The 13,663-nt window shown below is 56.0% G+C and overlaps 2 protein-coding genes across 4 annotated transcripts in view; one reads left to right on the plus strand and one right to left on the minus strand.

Moving 5' to 3' along the window:
• Positions 1-6,205, plus strand: part of FMNL1 (formin like 1) — a 17,778-nt gene extending 11,573 nt beyond the window's left edge. Inside the window, exons 17-28 of the mRNA XM_015651063.1 lie at positions 40-265; positions 681-883; positions 1,306-1,540; positions 1,623-1,691; positions 1,800-1,880; positions 2,492-2,621; positions 2,709-2,872; positions 3,119-3,220; positions 3,467-3,559; positions 3,713-3,836; positions 4,087-4,174; positions 4,707-6,205. Of these exons, the coding sequence (XP_015506549.1) occupies positions 40-265; positions 681-883; positions 1,306-1,540; positions 1,623-1,691; positions 1,800-1,880; positions 2,492-2,621; positions 2,709-2,872; positions 3,119-3,220; positions 3,467-3,559; positions 3,713-3,836; positions 4,087-4,174; positions 4,707-4,950 (1,759 nt within the window). The 3' untranslated portion in view covers positions 4,951-6,205. The remainder of the gene's footprint in view (positions 1-39; positions 266-680; positions 884-1,305; positions 1,541-1,622; positions 1,692-1,799; positions 1,881-2,491; positions 2,622-2,708; positions 2,873-3,118; positions 3,221-3,466; positions 3,560-3,712; positions 3,837-4,086; positions 4,175-4,706) is intronic.
• A 1,001-nt stretch (positions 6,206-7,206) lies between these two features.
• MAP3K14 (mitogen-activated protein kinase kinase kinase 14) overlaps positions 7,207-13,663 on the minus strand; it is a 28,536-nt gene continuing 22,079 nt past the window's right edge. For all 3 annotated transcript variants that reach the window (XM_015651400.3, XM_015651399.3, XM_033520032.1), the window contains exons 14-16: positions 12,296-12,440; positions 11,654-11,754; positions 7,207-10,570 (exon numbers count right to left, since the gene is read on the minus strand). In XM_015651400.3, coding sequence (XP_015506886.1) covers positions 10,406-10,570; positions 11,654-11,754; positions 12,296-12,440 — 411 coding nt within the window. In that variant the 3' untranslated portion in view covers positions 7,207-10,405. The remainder of the gene's footprint in view (positions 10,571-11,653; positions 11,755-12,295; positions 12,441-13,663) is intronic.

The raw sequence follows: 13,663 nt of genomic DNA on the forward strand, positions 1-13,663 counted from the left end.
GCCCCCAGCCGGGCCGGGTGTCCCCCCCACTGCCAACAGTTCAGGTGAGTGTGACCCAGGAATGGTGGGGATGTCCCCTGGGAGGGGTCTGGGGGCACCCACCCACCAGTGGGTTTGGGACCCCCCTCCCTGTGACCCTGCAGTGAAGGTGAAGAAGCCGATCCAGACCAAGTTCCGCATGCCCGTCTTTAACTGGGTGGCCCTGAAGCCGAGCCAGATCGACGGCACCGTCTTCACCGAGCTCAACGACGAGAAGGTGCTGCAGGTGAGCGCACGGGACAAGGGGCTGGGCACAGGGTGCCTGGGGGGCTCAGTGCCCCGACGTTGCCCCGTGCCCACCCTGCACCTACCCGCGGTGTCACGGGGCTACAGGAGGAGCTGGAGGTCAGGAAAACTCCTTAGCACCATGGAGAGGGACATGGGATGGGCGTGCTGCTTCTCTCACCCTGTCCTTGTCCCTTTGCTCCATCGGCATCCTCACATCCTGTCCTTTTCTTCTTCCTCATCTCCATCCTCTCATCCCCTCACCCCCTCCTTACCCCTCCCTGTCCCCTTGTTCCATCCTTATCCCCTTGCTTCATCTTGACCCTCACTCCTCACGGTCACAGTGCTCTGGCCCCATCCTCACCCAGATGTCCTGTGCCCCTCCCTGCCGTGCCCACAGCCCTGTGTCCCCACAGGAGCTGGACATGAGTGACTTTGAGGAGCAGTTTAAGACCAAGGCACAGGGCCCTGCCCTGGACATCAGTGCCCTCAAGAGCAAGGCCACGCAGAAGGCCCCCAGCAAGGTGACCCTCATGGAGTCCAACCGCGCCAAGAACTTGGCCATCACCCTGCGCAAGGGCGGCCGCAGTGTCCAGGACATCTGCACGGCCATCGAGACGTGAGTGCTCCCCCCAGGAGGGATGAGCACAGCCCAGCAGGACTAAGGGCTTGGGGTGGTGGAGGGTGAGATGGGATGCAGGGATTGGTATGGAGATGCAGAGGGATTAGAGGTGAGGAGGTGGAAAGATGCAGGAATGAGATGAGACGAAGGGCCAGAGACAGACAGATGCAGACACCACTTATGGGGATGAAGGAATGCAGGAACCAGATATGAAAAGAAGGGATGTGGGGACCAAAGACAGAGAGATAGAGGGATCCATATGGAGAGATAGAGAGATGTAGGGTCCAGGTATAGAAAGGTGGAGTGATGTGGGAACCAGCTTTGGGGGTGGAGGGATGATGGAACCAGCCGGGGGTGACAGGGGGGCTTTGAGACCCACGGCAGGGCCTGACAGTGCCAGGGGTGTCCCCTCCCCTCAGGTACGACCAGCAAGCCCTGAGCCTCGACTTCCTGGAGCTGCTGCTGCGCTTCCTGCCCACCGAGTACGAGCGGAACCTGATCGGGAAGTTCGAGCGGGACCAGCAGCCACCAGAGGAGCTCTCGGACGAGGACCGGTTCATGATCTGCTTCAGCAAGATCCCGCGCCTGGCCGAGCGCATGAACGTCATGATCTTCCTGGGCAGCTTCGGCGACACGGCCCAGCTGCTGATGCCGGTGTGCGCCGGGGACGGGCGGGCCGGGGGCTGCGCGGTGACGCTCCCACGGTGACACTCACACCCTTCCCTCCCTCCCACAGCAACTCAACGCCATCATCGCCGCCTCCATGTCTCTCAAGTCCTCCAGCAAACTGCGCCACATCCTCGAGGTGAGGACTTTGTGGGGAGGTGGCCCCGATGGGCTCAGAGAGGGTGGCAGTGTCTGTAGGCACTGTGCCCTCCTGGCCCTGTGTCCCCAAGCCGTGGTGTCCCCACAGATTGTCCTGGCCTTTGGGAACTACATGAACAGCAGCAAGCGCGGAGCTGCCTACGGCTTCCGGCTGCAGAGCCTTGATGCGGTAGGGTCACTGTGGGATGATGGGGGCACTGCCAGGGACCAGCCCTGGGGACAGAGGGACACAAGGGCCAGCTGCAGAGATGGAAGGATGCAGGAACCTTCTGTGGGGACAGAGGGATGCAAGGAACAGCAGTTGGGATGGAGGGAGACGAGGTTTAGCTGAGGGATAAAGAGACTGTCTAATGGGCTGGAGAGGCAATGGGAGGAGGCAAAGGGATGGAGATACACAGGGAAGGGGTTGGAAGAATGGAGACCTGATATGTAGAGGTCAAAGGTTTCAAGGACCTCAATGAAGGAAGATGAGATGAAGGAAGATGGGAATTAGCTGTGGGGATAGAAGAAGGTCAGACATAGGAATGGAGGGATGAAGAACCAGCTGCAGGGACAGAGCGATGCAGACCCAGCCATAGGGATGGAGAAAGATGGGAATCAGCTGTGGGAATGGAGGGATGCAGATCCAGCTGTGGGAATGGAGGGATGCAGATCCAGCTGTGGGAGTGGAGGCACGGAGGGATACAGACCCAGTCACAAGGATTAAGAGCCACCAGAGGCAGCCCTGAGCAGGGTGAGGGGTGGTGGCTGCAGGTCGGGGCTGACTCTGCCCTGCCCCAGCTCCTGGAGATGAAGTCGACAGACCGCAAGCAGACCTTGCTGCATTACCTGGTGCGGGTGATCATGGAGAAGTACCCGGAGCTCACTGGCTTCCACACCGAGCTGCACTTCCTTGACAAGGCAGGCACAGGTAGTGCCCACGGGCCCTGGGCTGAGGGTCAAGGCAGCCCCTGGCACTCTGAGCCTGCCCTGACCCTGCACTGTTCACCTCCTGCAGTGTCCCTGGATGGTGTCCTGCAGGATGTGCGGAGCCTGCAGCAGGGCATGGAGCTGACCCGCAGGGAGTTCATGAGACAGGATGACAGCCCTGTGCTCAAGGACTTCCTCAAGGTCAATTCAGAGGTGATGGAGAAGCTGCAGGCTGACAGCAAAACCGCCAAGGTGGGTGCTGGGGTGGGGTGGGGTCATGGGGGCATTTCCCTGCATGGGACAGACACCCTGGGGTGCCCTCTGCTCACACCTCTGCCCCATGGGAGAGGCTCCTGCTCGAGATGTGGCTCCAGTGGGACAGGCAGGAGGGATACAGGGCAGGATGGGGAGGTGGGAGAGGCTGGGAAGAGGTGGTGGGTGATGGGATGGGCACCATTACCCAGCCCCAGTCTCCAGATCAGGTGTCTCTGCCCACAGGAGGCGTATGAGTCAGCTGTGGAGTATTTTGGGGAGAACCCCAAGACCAGTCCCCCCACCACCTTCTTCCCCATGTTCATGCGTTTCATCAGAGCCTACAAGGTAGGAGTGGGCATGGGGTTCTCTGTTTCTGAGGGTTGGGAGGAGGTCTGGGGCACCTGACCCCACTTTGGAGCAATCAGCAGAAGTCACAGGCAAGGCTGGGGCTCGTGGGGCTCAGGAATGCCTTTGGGATGGTCAGATTTTGGAATTGTGTTGGGGTGAGCTGGGGGCTGTGAGGGGAGGAAGGAAGGGGGCTGCAGTCCTGGACTCCCCTGCTCAGCACACCCTTCCTGCCCCTCTCCCAAGAAAGCAGAGCAGGACATTGAGCTGTGGAAGAAGCAAGAGGCCGCAGCCAAAGAGGCAGGAGCCGTCTCCCCTGGCAGCGAGCAGCAGCCCGAGGTGAAGGTGCCCCCATGTTTGTGTCCTGGTGGGGTCCCAGCCCCAGCCCTGAGTGGTGCTGGGGAGGGAGAGCTGGGTGGGAGGTGAAGGTGAGGGTTCCCCATCTCCTCTGGGGTGTGACCACATCACTCAAGTGCCCTGTCCCCTCCCCAGCTGCCTATCCAGAAGGCCAGGAGGCAGCAGATGGACATGATTGCTGAGCTGAAGAGGAAGCAGATGGTGAAGGAGCCACTCATCTACGAAGGCAAAGACGGGGCCATCGAGGATATAATTTCAGGTGAGAGATGATTTCAGGTGAGCAGCCAGGTGTCCCCACATCACAGACCCCAGCTGGGGGCTGCAGGGGCTGGCACAAGAGCTGGAGGATCTCCAAGCCCCATCACAGGGATCAGATCTACCTTCACATCCCACATAGCAAAGCTGCCGAGTGCTCCCTCCCCTGTCTCATATCTCTTCCTCCTCTTCTGCTTCTTCCCCCTCTCTCCTCCTCCTGCTCCTTCTCGCTGTCTCTGGATCGCTCTGCTCAGCTCTCAAAACTGTCCCTTTCACGGCTCGGACGGGCAAACGCTCGTCCCGGCTCTTCTGCGACGTGGGCTTCAACGAGGAGAGTCCTCTGTAGGTAACGTGGGGCAGCGGGGCCGGCGCAGGCGGGCGGGGGCTGCCGGGCTTCCCCCCCTCCCCGCCGGGACCCCGGGGGCACCGGGATCAGCCCCGGTGCGGTGCTGGGCTCCGGGAGCCGCCGCTCGGGGTCCCACGGGCCGATGCTCGGTGCCTGCTGCTCCTCCCGTGCTGGGTTCCTCATGCCCAGAGGGGTGACAGCCAGGCAGAGACACAGGACAGGGGACAAGGGTTTTAAACGAACAAAGGACAGCTTTAGGTTGAAGGTTCGGAAAAAAAATCATTCCTGTGAGGGTGAACTCTAGTACAGGTGGCCAGAGCAGCTGGGGCTGCCCCTGAAACCCAAGGCCAGGTTGGACAGGGCTTGAAGCACCCAGGGACCGTGGGAGGTGTCCCTGCCATGGCACCGGGTGGCCTTTAAGGTCCCTCCAACCCAAACCATTCCACGTTAATGTGACGGGTGGCAGGACCCCGGCCATCCCCGGTGGGCAGTGAGGCTGATGCGGCCCCTGCGCTTCCCCCGGTGCAGATCTGCGGAACAACCCGTACCGCCGGGGGGACAAGGCCCGCGGCAGCGCCAAGAAACGGGCGGCGGGGCAGAGCCTGCAGGCGACGCCGGACATCGCGCTGTGACCGGCGCCGTCCCTGCAGCTGCAGGAGCGGGCCAGGACCATCCTCCCGACGCAGATGGGCCCGCAGGATGTCAGTCCCTCAGCCCGGGGCTCGGCGGGGTGGAGGGACCGTGCCCGCTCCGAGCTGCTCCAGCCGCTTGATGTGCCAGCTCCGCCTTGCCCGGGGCTGGCACAGGCACCCCCGGCGCTTGCTTGGCCGTGTCCCTGAGCTCCTCTCCCGGGCTGCCAGGGCTGGGGGGCCCCTCCTGGCTACGGTCAGGGAGGGGGAAGCACAGAAAGCGCCCCTGCTTGTCCTGGAAGGAAAAGCGGGGCTGTCCCATCCCTACCCCGGCGCCGCGGGGTCAGCCCTGCGCACCGGCGTGTCCCACCCGCAGCGTGCCGGTGCCTTGGATTGCGGGAAGGAAGGGAAGGGGAGGGAAGGGAAGGGAGGGGGTGCCAGCCAGGCACACAGCGCTCCCCCACATCTCCCCCGCCTCCCCCGGCCCCGCAGAGCCCCCCCAGCCCCGCGTTCTCCTGCGCTGCAGAGCCAGCGAGGAGCTGCTGCAAAGCTCCCACCCGGGCACCTCCCGGACCCAGGGGCTGGCAGCGGTGCTATTTTACATGATTTTATAAGTCTTCCTTCAAATTTCTCTGTGCTGCGGCAGCGGGGATTGGAACACCCCCACGCAGGGTGTCCTCAAGGCTGTGGCGAGCAGCGCTGGGCTGTTCCTCGCCGCAGGGGAGGCTCCGAAGCTGCGGCAATCGGCAGCAGGGACAAGTTTCTGCGAGGTGGAGGCACCTCCGCCCTCCTTCATCCCCAGCATCCACCTGCAGTGTCGGGGCTGGAGCCCCTGGGATATCCCGGGACTGTCAGCTCCCCGTTCTGTGGGGTGGGACACGCAGGAGGTGCCGGCAGCCCCCAGCCCCAGCCCCGCAGCAACCGCGACCCCAAAGGCTGCGGGGTCCCTGCTGCCACCGGGCAGGAGAGGCCCGGGAGCCGCACGAACCTCTCGGTACCGCACCGGACCCGAGCCTGTCGCTCCCTCCCTGCCCCGCTGCTGCTGAGAAACCCCGACCCCGCAATGCCGCAATTAAACCTCTCTGTGCGATTTCTTCATCAAACGGGCCCCGCTCGTCCCCATGCGAGGACGCTCCTCCCTCCTCCCGTCCCTCCTGCCGTCCTTCCTCGCTCGTCCCAGCTTCAGCCAGAGCAGCCGCTGCTTCCTGCTGTATTTAAGCTGCTTCAGCGCCGGCTCCGTGTCCGGGGAGGGATGGGAAATGAATGTGTAACTTATAAATGCCTTTAAGCCAGAAATGTAAACCATTAACTGCTCATTTGTATACATTATTTTTATATACTGAAGGCCTGTTTAATCTAAAGCAGAACTGATAATAAAATGTCTCAGAGGATAAAGGACTTGTCTGGGAGAGGGGTTTGCATGGGGGGGCGATGCTGTCATGGAGGGAAGGAGGGAGGGAGAAAAGGAAGGAAGGATGGAGGGAGGGAGAGAGGGAAGGGGGAAAGATGAAGGGAGGGATGGAAAGATGGAGGGAGTGGCTGTGGCTGCCCCATCCCTGGAAATGTCCAAGGCCAGGTTGGACAGGGCTTGGAGCAACCTGGGATAGTGAGAGGTGAGAGGGTGGAACGAGATCATCTTTAGCGTCCCTTCCAGCACAAACCAGTCTGGAATTCTAGTGAGAAACCACCCACCATTTTTTTGAGGACAACAGATCTGAGGTGTGTTCACAGCACAGCCATGTGGGAGCATGACAGAACAAAAAATGTGTTTCAGGATAACTGTCCTCACTCATCAGCCTGGCCACAGCCCCCTGGGCTCGTTCACCAGAAGGATTCAGCTCCGTGCAGCAGCAGCAGAGGGGCTGCAGCACTGGGAGGTGTGGGGGGATCCCCAGAGCTCCACCTGCACCTCCCAAGGTAACACTGAGCAGCTCCCAGTGCAGCAAATCCCCTACAACGGGACAGAGGGAGGATGGGACTCTGCTTGGAAGGAGAGAGATGCCAGGATATTCAGCAAAGCCTGGGCTCAGAGCCATCAAAGTTAGTGCTGCCTCTTCAGCCCAAGAAATCACAGAACCCCAGAATATCCTGCACTAGAAGGGACCCTCAAGGATCACCCAGTCAGCTCCTGCTCTGCACAGACACTTCAGCAATCCCACCCTGTGCATCCCTGGGCACGGTGTCCAAATGCTCCTGGAGCTCTGGCAGCCTTGGGGTGGGACCAGGGGAGCCTGGGCAGCACCCAATCCCCCTCCTTGACTGCTCCTGCATCCCTCAAATTATTAGATAGCAGAGTTTAATCAGACCAGGCTCCTCTTCCTGGAAAACGTCTTATTCAGCATCACCATCTTGTTCTCTAGGACAACACATCAAACAACCAGTGATGACAACAAACAAAATCTTTTTTTTTTTAGCTTTATTTTTTTTTCCCTGTGAAAATGCAGGTCAAAAACATTAACTTCAAAGAAATCACAGTTTTATAAAGTGTCATTCATTCCATACAAGCTCCTCGTTCCAGCACCTTCCCCCACTGCCCATCCCAAAGAGATCCTCAGCTTCACCTCACCTCACCAGCAGTGATTTTTCCAGACTTCCTGAACAGGAGCTGCACGACAAGAGCCATCTGTGTTTATCACTCCTACTTGTCCTCCCCACCCTGAGCTGGGGTTCTGTCCTAAACACTCGTTATGAAACCTGACAGTTCCAGCCAAATTTGAACGAGGATAATGCAAATCGTCCCCGACTTCCTGCTGTCAGTATTGCCTTCATCTGGAAGCAGGGTTGTTTGTGCCTGTCACAGCAAAGTGACAAGCTGAGGGAAGAGGAAACTATCCTGGCAGCAGGAGAAAGCCAGGGAGAGCTCAGGCTGGCTGGCAGCTCAGCCTGGAGATCATCCCAGAGGAGAACCCCAGCTCAGGGACTGGGAAGGCACCAGTGGTTTGTGTGGCTGCCAGGTGTCTGTCCCCAGGCAGGGACTGTGCCACCACATCCCACCCTGAGAGCAGTGACACGGCCAAGCTTTGTGTGCTGGGAACCTGCAGCCTCACTTGGGCACTTGTGGTGGCAGCAAAACAGGGACTGGAGGCTTTGGACAAAACAAAGAGGGTGAATCCTGGCTAATGCTGCTGTGAGGGTATCGGGGAACATGGACACCTCCATGGGCCAGGGGAGCACAGACATGTCCATGGCCCAGGGGAACACAGACACCTCCATGGGCCCAGGGGAACATGGACATCTCCATGGACCAGGGGAACACAGACATGTCCATGGGCCAGGGGAGCACAAACATCTCCATGGGCCCAAGGGAACATTGACACCTCCATGGACCAGGGGAACATGGATATCTCCATGGACCAGAAAGCACAGACATCTCCATGGGCCCAGGGGAACACAAACATGTCCATGGACCAGGGGAGCACAAACATCTCCATGGGCCAGGGGAGCATGGACACCTCCATGGGCACTGTGAGGACATCCTGGGCCCCAGGAGGGTTCGCTGCTCTTGTGCAGGTGGCCTGAGTTCAGGTTAATGCTGCAGATGCAGAGCCCAGGAGTTCCAGCCAGTCCTGCTGCTCCCTCCCTCCCTGCTGCTCCAGGGCTCAATCCTAATGCCTAGGCATGGAACCAGGACATGGGAGCAGCCCCCAGGTGCACAAGGGGCAGCCTTTGGGATGGAAGCCACGATGCTTTGGGATTGACACATCACCACACACACACAGAAACAACCAACAGTTCTCCTCCTGCCTCCTCAGAGGAAGCTCAGGAAAGGAGCCAGGCATGCACTGTGCTTGGGAGCTTCTGGGACCCCTGGAAGAGGCACTTTGATCCCTCCTGCTCCAGAGCTTAAACTCTTAGTAGTTTATGGCATCTGAAAAAAGAAATCGAGCCAACCTCCCCCTTTCCCCATTCCCTCCTGGAAGACATGTGCATAATGTGTTAATTATTTACTAAAAAGACTCTGAATGTGGCATTGTAGATATAATTAGGTGCCTATTTTGGACAATGTATTAAGTGCTTTAGAACAAAAAGTGCTATAAAAACTATACCCAGAGTGGTGACAGATTTCATTTTTCTTTATGAGTTCCACTTTCTTATTACATCACAACTTGAATTTTCTGATCTGGGATGTCACTGTCTGGTGGAGCAAAACCAGCCCATGTTCTGGGAGACCAAAGGGAAAGAGCATCCATTGTTTAAGGAGTGCTGGTTCTCAAAAAGGGAGGCTCAGAGTTCAGCTTTTCCCAGCTATTTTCTAAGTGAGCTCTTGGGAACACTGCCAGAATCGCTGCCCCGTTGTGTCTCCCAGACCAGCACGGATCTGGCAGAGCCCACCTTGGCCTTTGGGAGCTGTTTCTCTGCCCAGGCTGGATGCAGAGCCCCTGCTCAGAGGCAGCCACAGAGCTCTGGGAGAGCACAGCCACAGGGAGGGACTGTGATTTCCAGGTGTGCCAGGCCTTGGAGCAGCCCTGAACAAGCACACTCGGAGCTCACACCTCCCTCGAGATCCGTTCTGGGATGGAGAAGAGCGAACAACACCCGCCCACCTGAACTTGACCTGTGAGGTTTCAGTATTCACAAACATTCACAAATCAGTAAAAAAAAAAACAGTTCATAGCTTAAGGCATTCCAGGCCCAGCTGCCCATCCCACTCAGTGATCCCAGTCTGAAGTGAGGGGAGGAGTGGGAAGCCTTGTGAGGCCAGGCTGAGCTCACAGAACTGGGGCACTGGGCTGAGCTCACAGAACTGGGGAGCTGGGAGGGAGATTTTTATAACTCTGCAATAAAATTCACCCCTGTCAGAATTGACAGAGTTGATGTCCCTTACTCCATCAAGGATGGGACAGTGCACCTGAAGTTCCACATCAGAAATGGGAACAGGATGGAAGAACAACCCCTCCACTCTCCCACCAAGGAATTCTGTACCCTCCTCCTGCCCTGCCTGCCAGGGACACCAGAGAGAGCACCAGCTCCTCTGAGACCTGCAGGTGGGAGCTGCAAGCAAAGCTCTTTCTGGGAACAGAGTTCTTTTCTGATTCAAGAAGGAAGCGACTGCGGGGAAGGGTGGGAGGTGAAACCAAGAACCAGCCAGTGGCTGCTGTCGATCCTCCCCATGCAAAAGGCTTGAGGTGGAGATGATGCTCCCCAGAGCCTACAGAAATGTTTTTATCTCTAGCTGGAAGGAAGTTAGCCATCTCCCCTCAGCACAACCAGCCCCAGCTGCACTGAGGGCACCCAACCTCCTCCTCTGGGCAAGCCCAGCAACGACCGACCTCACCTGGGAGCAAGAGCAATCCCCCTTCTCTCCTGAAAAGCACAACCTCCTTCCTCTGAAAAGTGAGGAATTTCCACCTACCATTCTCAAGCTCTAACACACCCAAAACAAGAAATTCCCACTGTCCTGGGGAATGTCTAAGCTCAGGACATGTCTTGGAAGTGCATCAGAACAGCCAACGGAAGTGAAGCCCGAGGGCAGTGAGCTGTGATCCTGCTGCGGCACAAACATCAGCCACTGCACTTGGTGCTCCATGGCAGGGGAGGTCAGAAGCTTTTGCAATTCCTTCTTTGCACAAGTTGTAAACCTCCAAAGCAGGCAGGGCTTCAGGGCCTGTTCTCCAGCTGGCCGTGCTTGACGCGCCAGGCCCAGCTGACGCTGCAGTCGGGGGCCAGGGTGCACTGCAGCTCGATGCCAGAGTCAGGCACCTCCATGTCATAGCGCACAGGCTGCCCCTCCTTGGTCACCAGGCTGAAGGCAGGCACAGGGATCTGTGGGGCACAACACACAGAGCTCAGTGACACTTCCAGTCTCCTCCAGGACATCACACCCCTCCATCTCACGCAGCTTCCCAAGACAAGAACAGCTCCCAGGGAGGGCTTTGTGCTTGGCAGGAACATCCTGAACTCCTCTCATAAGGGAATGGAACTGGACTGGCAGTGCCCACCCTGCTGCCAAAGTACCTCCCTGAGCTCTGGGCCATGGCTGGGGGTCCTGAGCTGCCCATGTTTGGGCACCTGAGCTCCTCTCCAGGTATTTTGATTTGTGATGTTCATCTGAACAGAGTCTAGAGAGAACCAGCAGCACTGGAACATTTTCTGGGCTGGTGCAACATCTTTTAGAGACAATCCCATTTTACACTCAGATGAGTCACAGTCCCACAGACACTCAGAGATGCTTTCAGGAACAGCCAAGGCAGCCCACAGTGAGGTTCACAGGAGTGTGCCAACATCTCCAACAGAACAAATTGGAAGCACCCCAGTCAAACACAGCTCATTTCCCTGAGCTGATGCTACTGCTCATGATGAAAATCCTATATAATGATTCTTTAGGGAGAGGGGAAAGAGTTTATAATTGAGAAGGATTTTTTAGGCTGCAGCACAGGTGTTTTCTAAGGTATAGATCCCTGTGGTCACTCTGACAATTGGCACTGGCTTACAATTCAGGTTTGGTACTAGGTTTAGGCTGGATATTAGGGAAAATTTCTTCACTGCAAGAGTGGACAAGCATTGGAACAGGCTGCCCAGGGCAGTGTTGGAAGCACCATCCCTGAAAAGGTTCAAAAAATGAGTGGATGTGGCACTTGGAAATATGGTTTAGTGGGCCTTGTGGGGTTTACTGAAAGGTTGGACTTGATGTTCTTGGAGGTCTTTTCCAACCTTAATGACTGTGTGATTCAGAAAACATCCTGTGGTACCACACTCACAACAACAGCAGCACTGAGGTTCTGGTTCTAAAGGTGTCCTAAGGATCCCTGAACCATTCCTGGGTCTCTCTGGAATTCAGGGGTTATGAGGCTGTGGTAGGGAAGAAGCCATTCCTCAGATGATGCACTGAACTCCAGTCTGTCTCACCTGGCTGCTTATCCCTGTGGCAATGTCTCCCACCTTTGTCCTGTGGAAATCTCTGATGTGCAAATTTTCTCCACTTAGCAACTGGATCTGGATTTTCACTCCTGGAATGCACAAGAGATTCTTTAACTTCTGCTAAGCCACAAGGACCTCAAAGTCCACAGCAAAACTGACTGACAAGGCACACACATGGGGAAAAACTCATTTTTGTCATTAAGGATTTCATTTATGTAGGTCTTTTGCTGAGCATGGAGCTAGCAGCAGACAGGATGACTCACACAGCAGAGCTGCATTTAGCAAGAAAGCAGCTGAAGTGATGTATTAATTTGCACAATATGCCCTCAAAATTCTGGGTAGATGTTTGTGGTTATAAAACAGTCCTTGCACATAGAAGCTGCATGAGGCAGGGTACACAGGGCTCTGTGTGCTCAGAAACTTCCCTGGATTTTGCTGTACAGACCCAGTGCCTTCCACCCATCTGTGACTGGGACAGACTGGGCTTCCTCACAGCCCATCTTTAGAGGGGGTCTGTGCTAGCACAGCAACTGAAGGACAAAAGGAGCTGAAAACATCCCTATCCAGCCTGTCTAGATAGTGAGAAAGTGATTCCTGGCCATTTATCCCAGCTATGGAAATCAGACCCACCGTTGAAGTAGCTGGGAGTGTCCGTGTGCCGGCTGCGGCTCAGCAGGTTGTTCCAGCTGCAGCTCTGCCCGTCTGCCTGGCTGTTCCAGGAATGGATCCCAGAGCTCATGGTGTCCCTCAAGCTCTGAGAAGCCTTCATAGAGTTCTGCAGGAGTAAGCACAGGTTTGTCTAAGCCTCCAAAAGAAAATGAGCTGGCAGGAGATGAGCATTAAAATAAGGTCAGGAGGAAAAAATCCAGAGGGGTTTAAGGCTGGGCTTTACTCAACATTTATGTGCCATCTGGGAAAGGGAATGGATAGCAGTGCAACAGTCATTATCAGATATTCTCAATAGTTAAATCAATAATGAGCTGAAAAGTTGGATGACCAAAGAGGGGTTGTACTGACTGGCAGGAGAATTAAGCATCAGTTCAAATATTTGTCACTTACTGACATTAGAAACACACAGGAGAAACAATTAACTGTACAAAACCAACCATAGACCATGAGCTGCTTCCCTGTGGGGAAGGGTCTGTACTGTCCCAGTCAATCTGACATCAGCACAGTGGTCTGAACCAGTCAAAAATCAAGTTAAAGGTATGGGGTAGGTGTTAGTGGGAAAAACCAAGCAGAGTCAGATCCCACACTGCACACTGTGTGTGTCAAGAGCTGAGCTGTGCAGAACTCCCTCAGTCCTCCTCAAAAAGCACTGGAAGACTGAGAAGAGAGACAAAAATAGGACACAAAGCTGCTCCAAATCAGAACTGACTCCTGCAGATGCCAGGATGCACAAATTTGGGTCTCAATGTCTTTGAAAACTGTGATTGAAGGGCTTTTGTCCTTCCCTGGTCCAACAAGGCTTATTAAGTGTTCCTCACTGATATTCCCTACCTTAGGAACACCAGAGAGAGCAAACCATTCTAAATAGGTATTTAAATAACTAGGACTATGTATTCATTAGTATCAATGGGTTAAAATAAGTTAATGGAGAATAAATCCATAGGCTGGGAATATCCAAGATTTGGGTCTGTTTTCCTGTCCTACTCTCCTGGTCTTTCCCTAAATCTCCCACTGGTGGTCATGACCAGGAAGAAGACCCTGCACAGCTGCTTGGTGCAGTTCCTACTTCCATCATTGCTTCCCCAGCTCCTTTTTCCTGCAGACAGGGTTGAGGCTGCTGAGATTTTTGTATCCACACACTTGAAACTTCTGGGGAGGACAGAGCACAGCAGAGCCTCGGGAGGAAAGGATCCACACTGGACAGGCAACCAAAGCACAGCTGCAACCTCAGCACCCCACTGGGAATGAGGAAAGCATTTGCTCCCCAGTAAATTTGGTGTCAGGAAGCAGCAGCAAAAGTGAGGAATTCCAGATTTCCATTGGTCACAG

The sequence above is a fragment of the Parus major genome, chromosome 27 (genome assembly GCF_001522545.3).
Source record: "Parus major isolate Abel chromosome 27, Parus_major1.1, whole genome shotgun sequence".
Lineage (NCBI taxonomy): Eukaryota > Metazoa > Chordata > Aves > Passeriformes > Paridae > Parus > Parus major.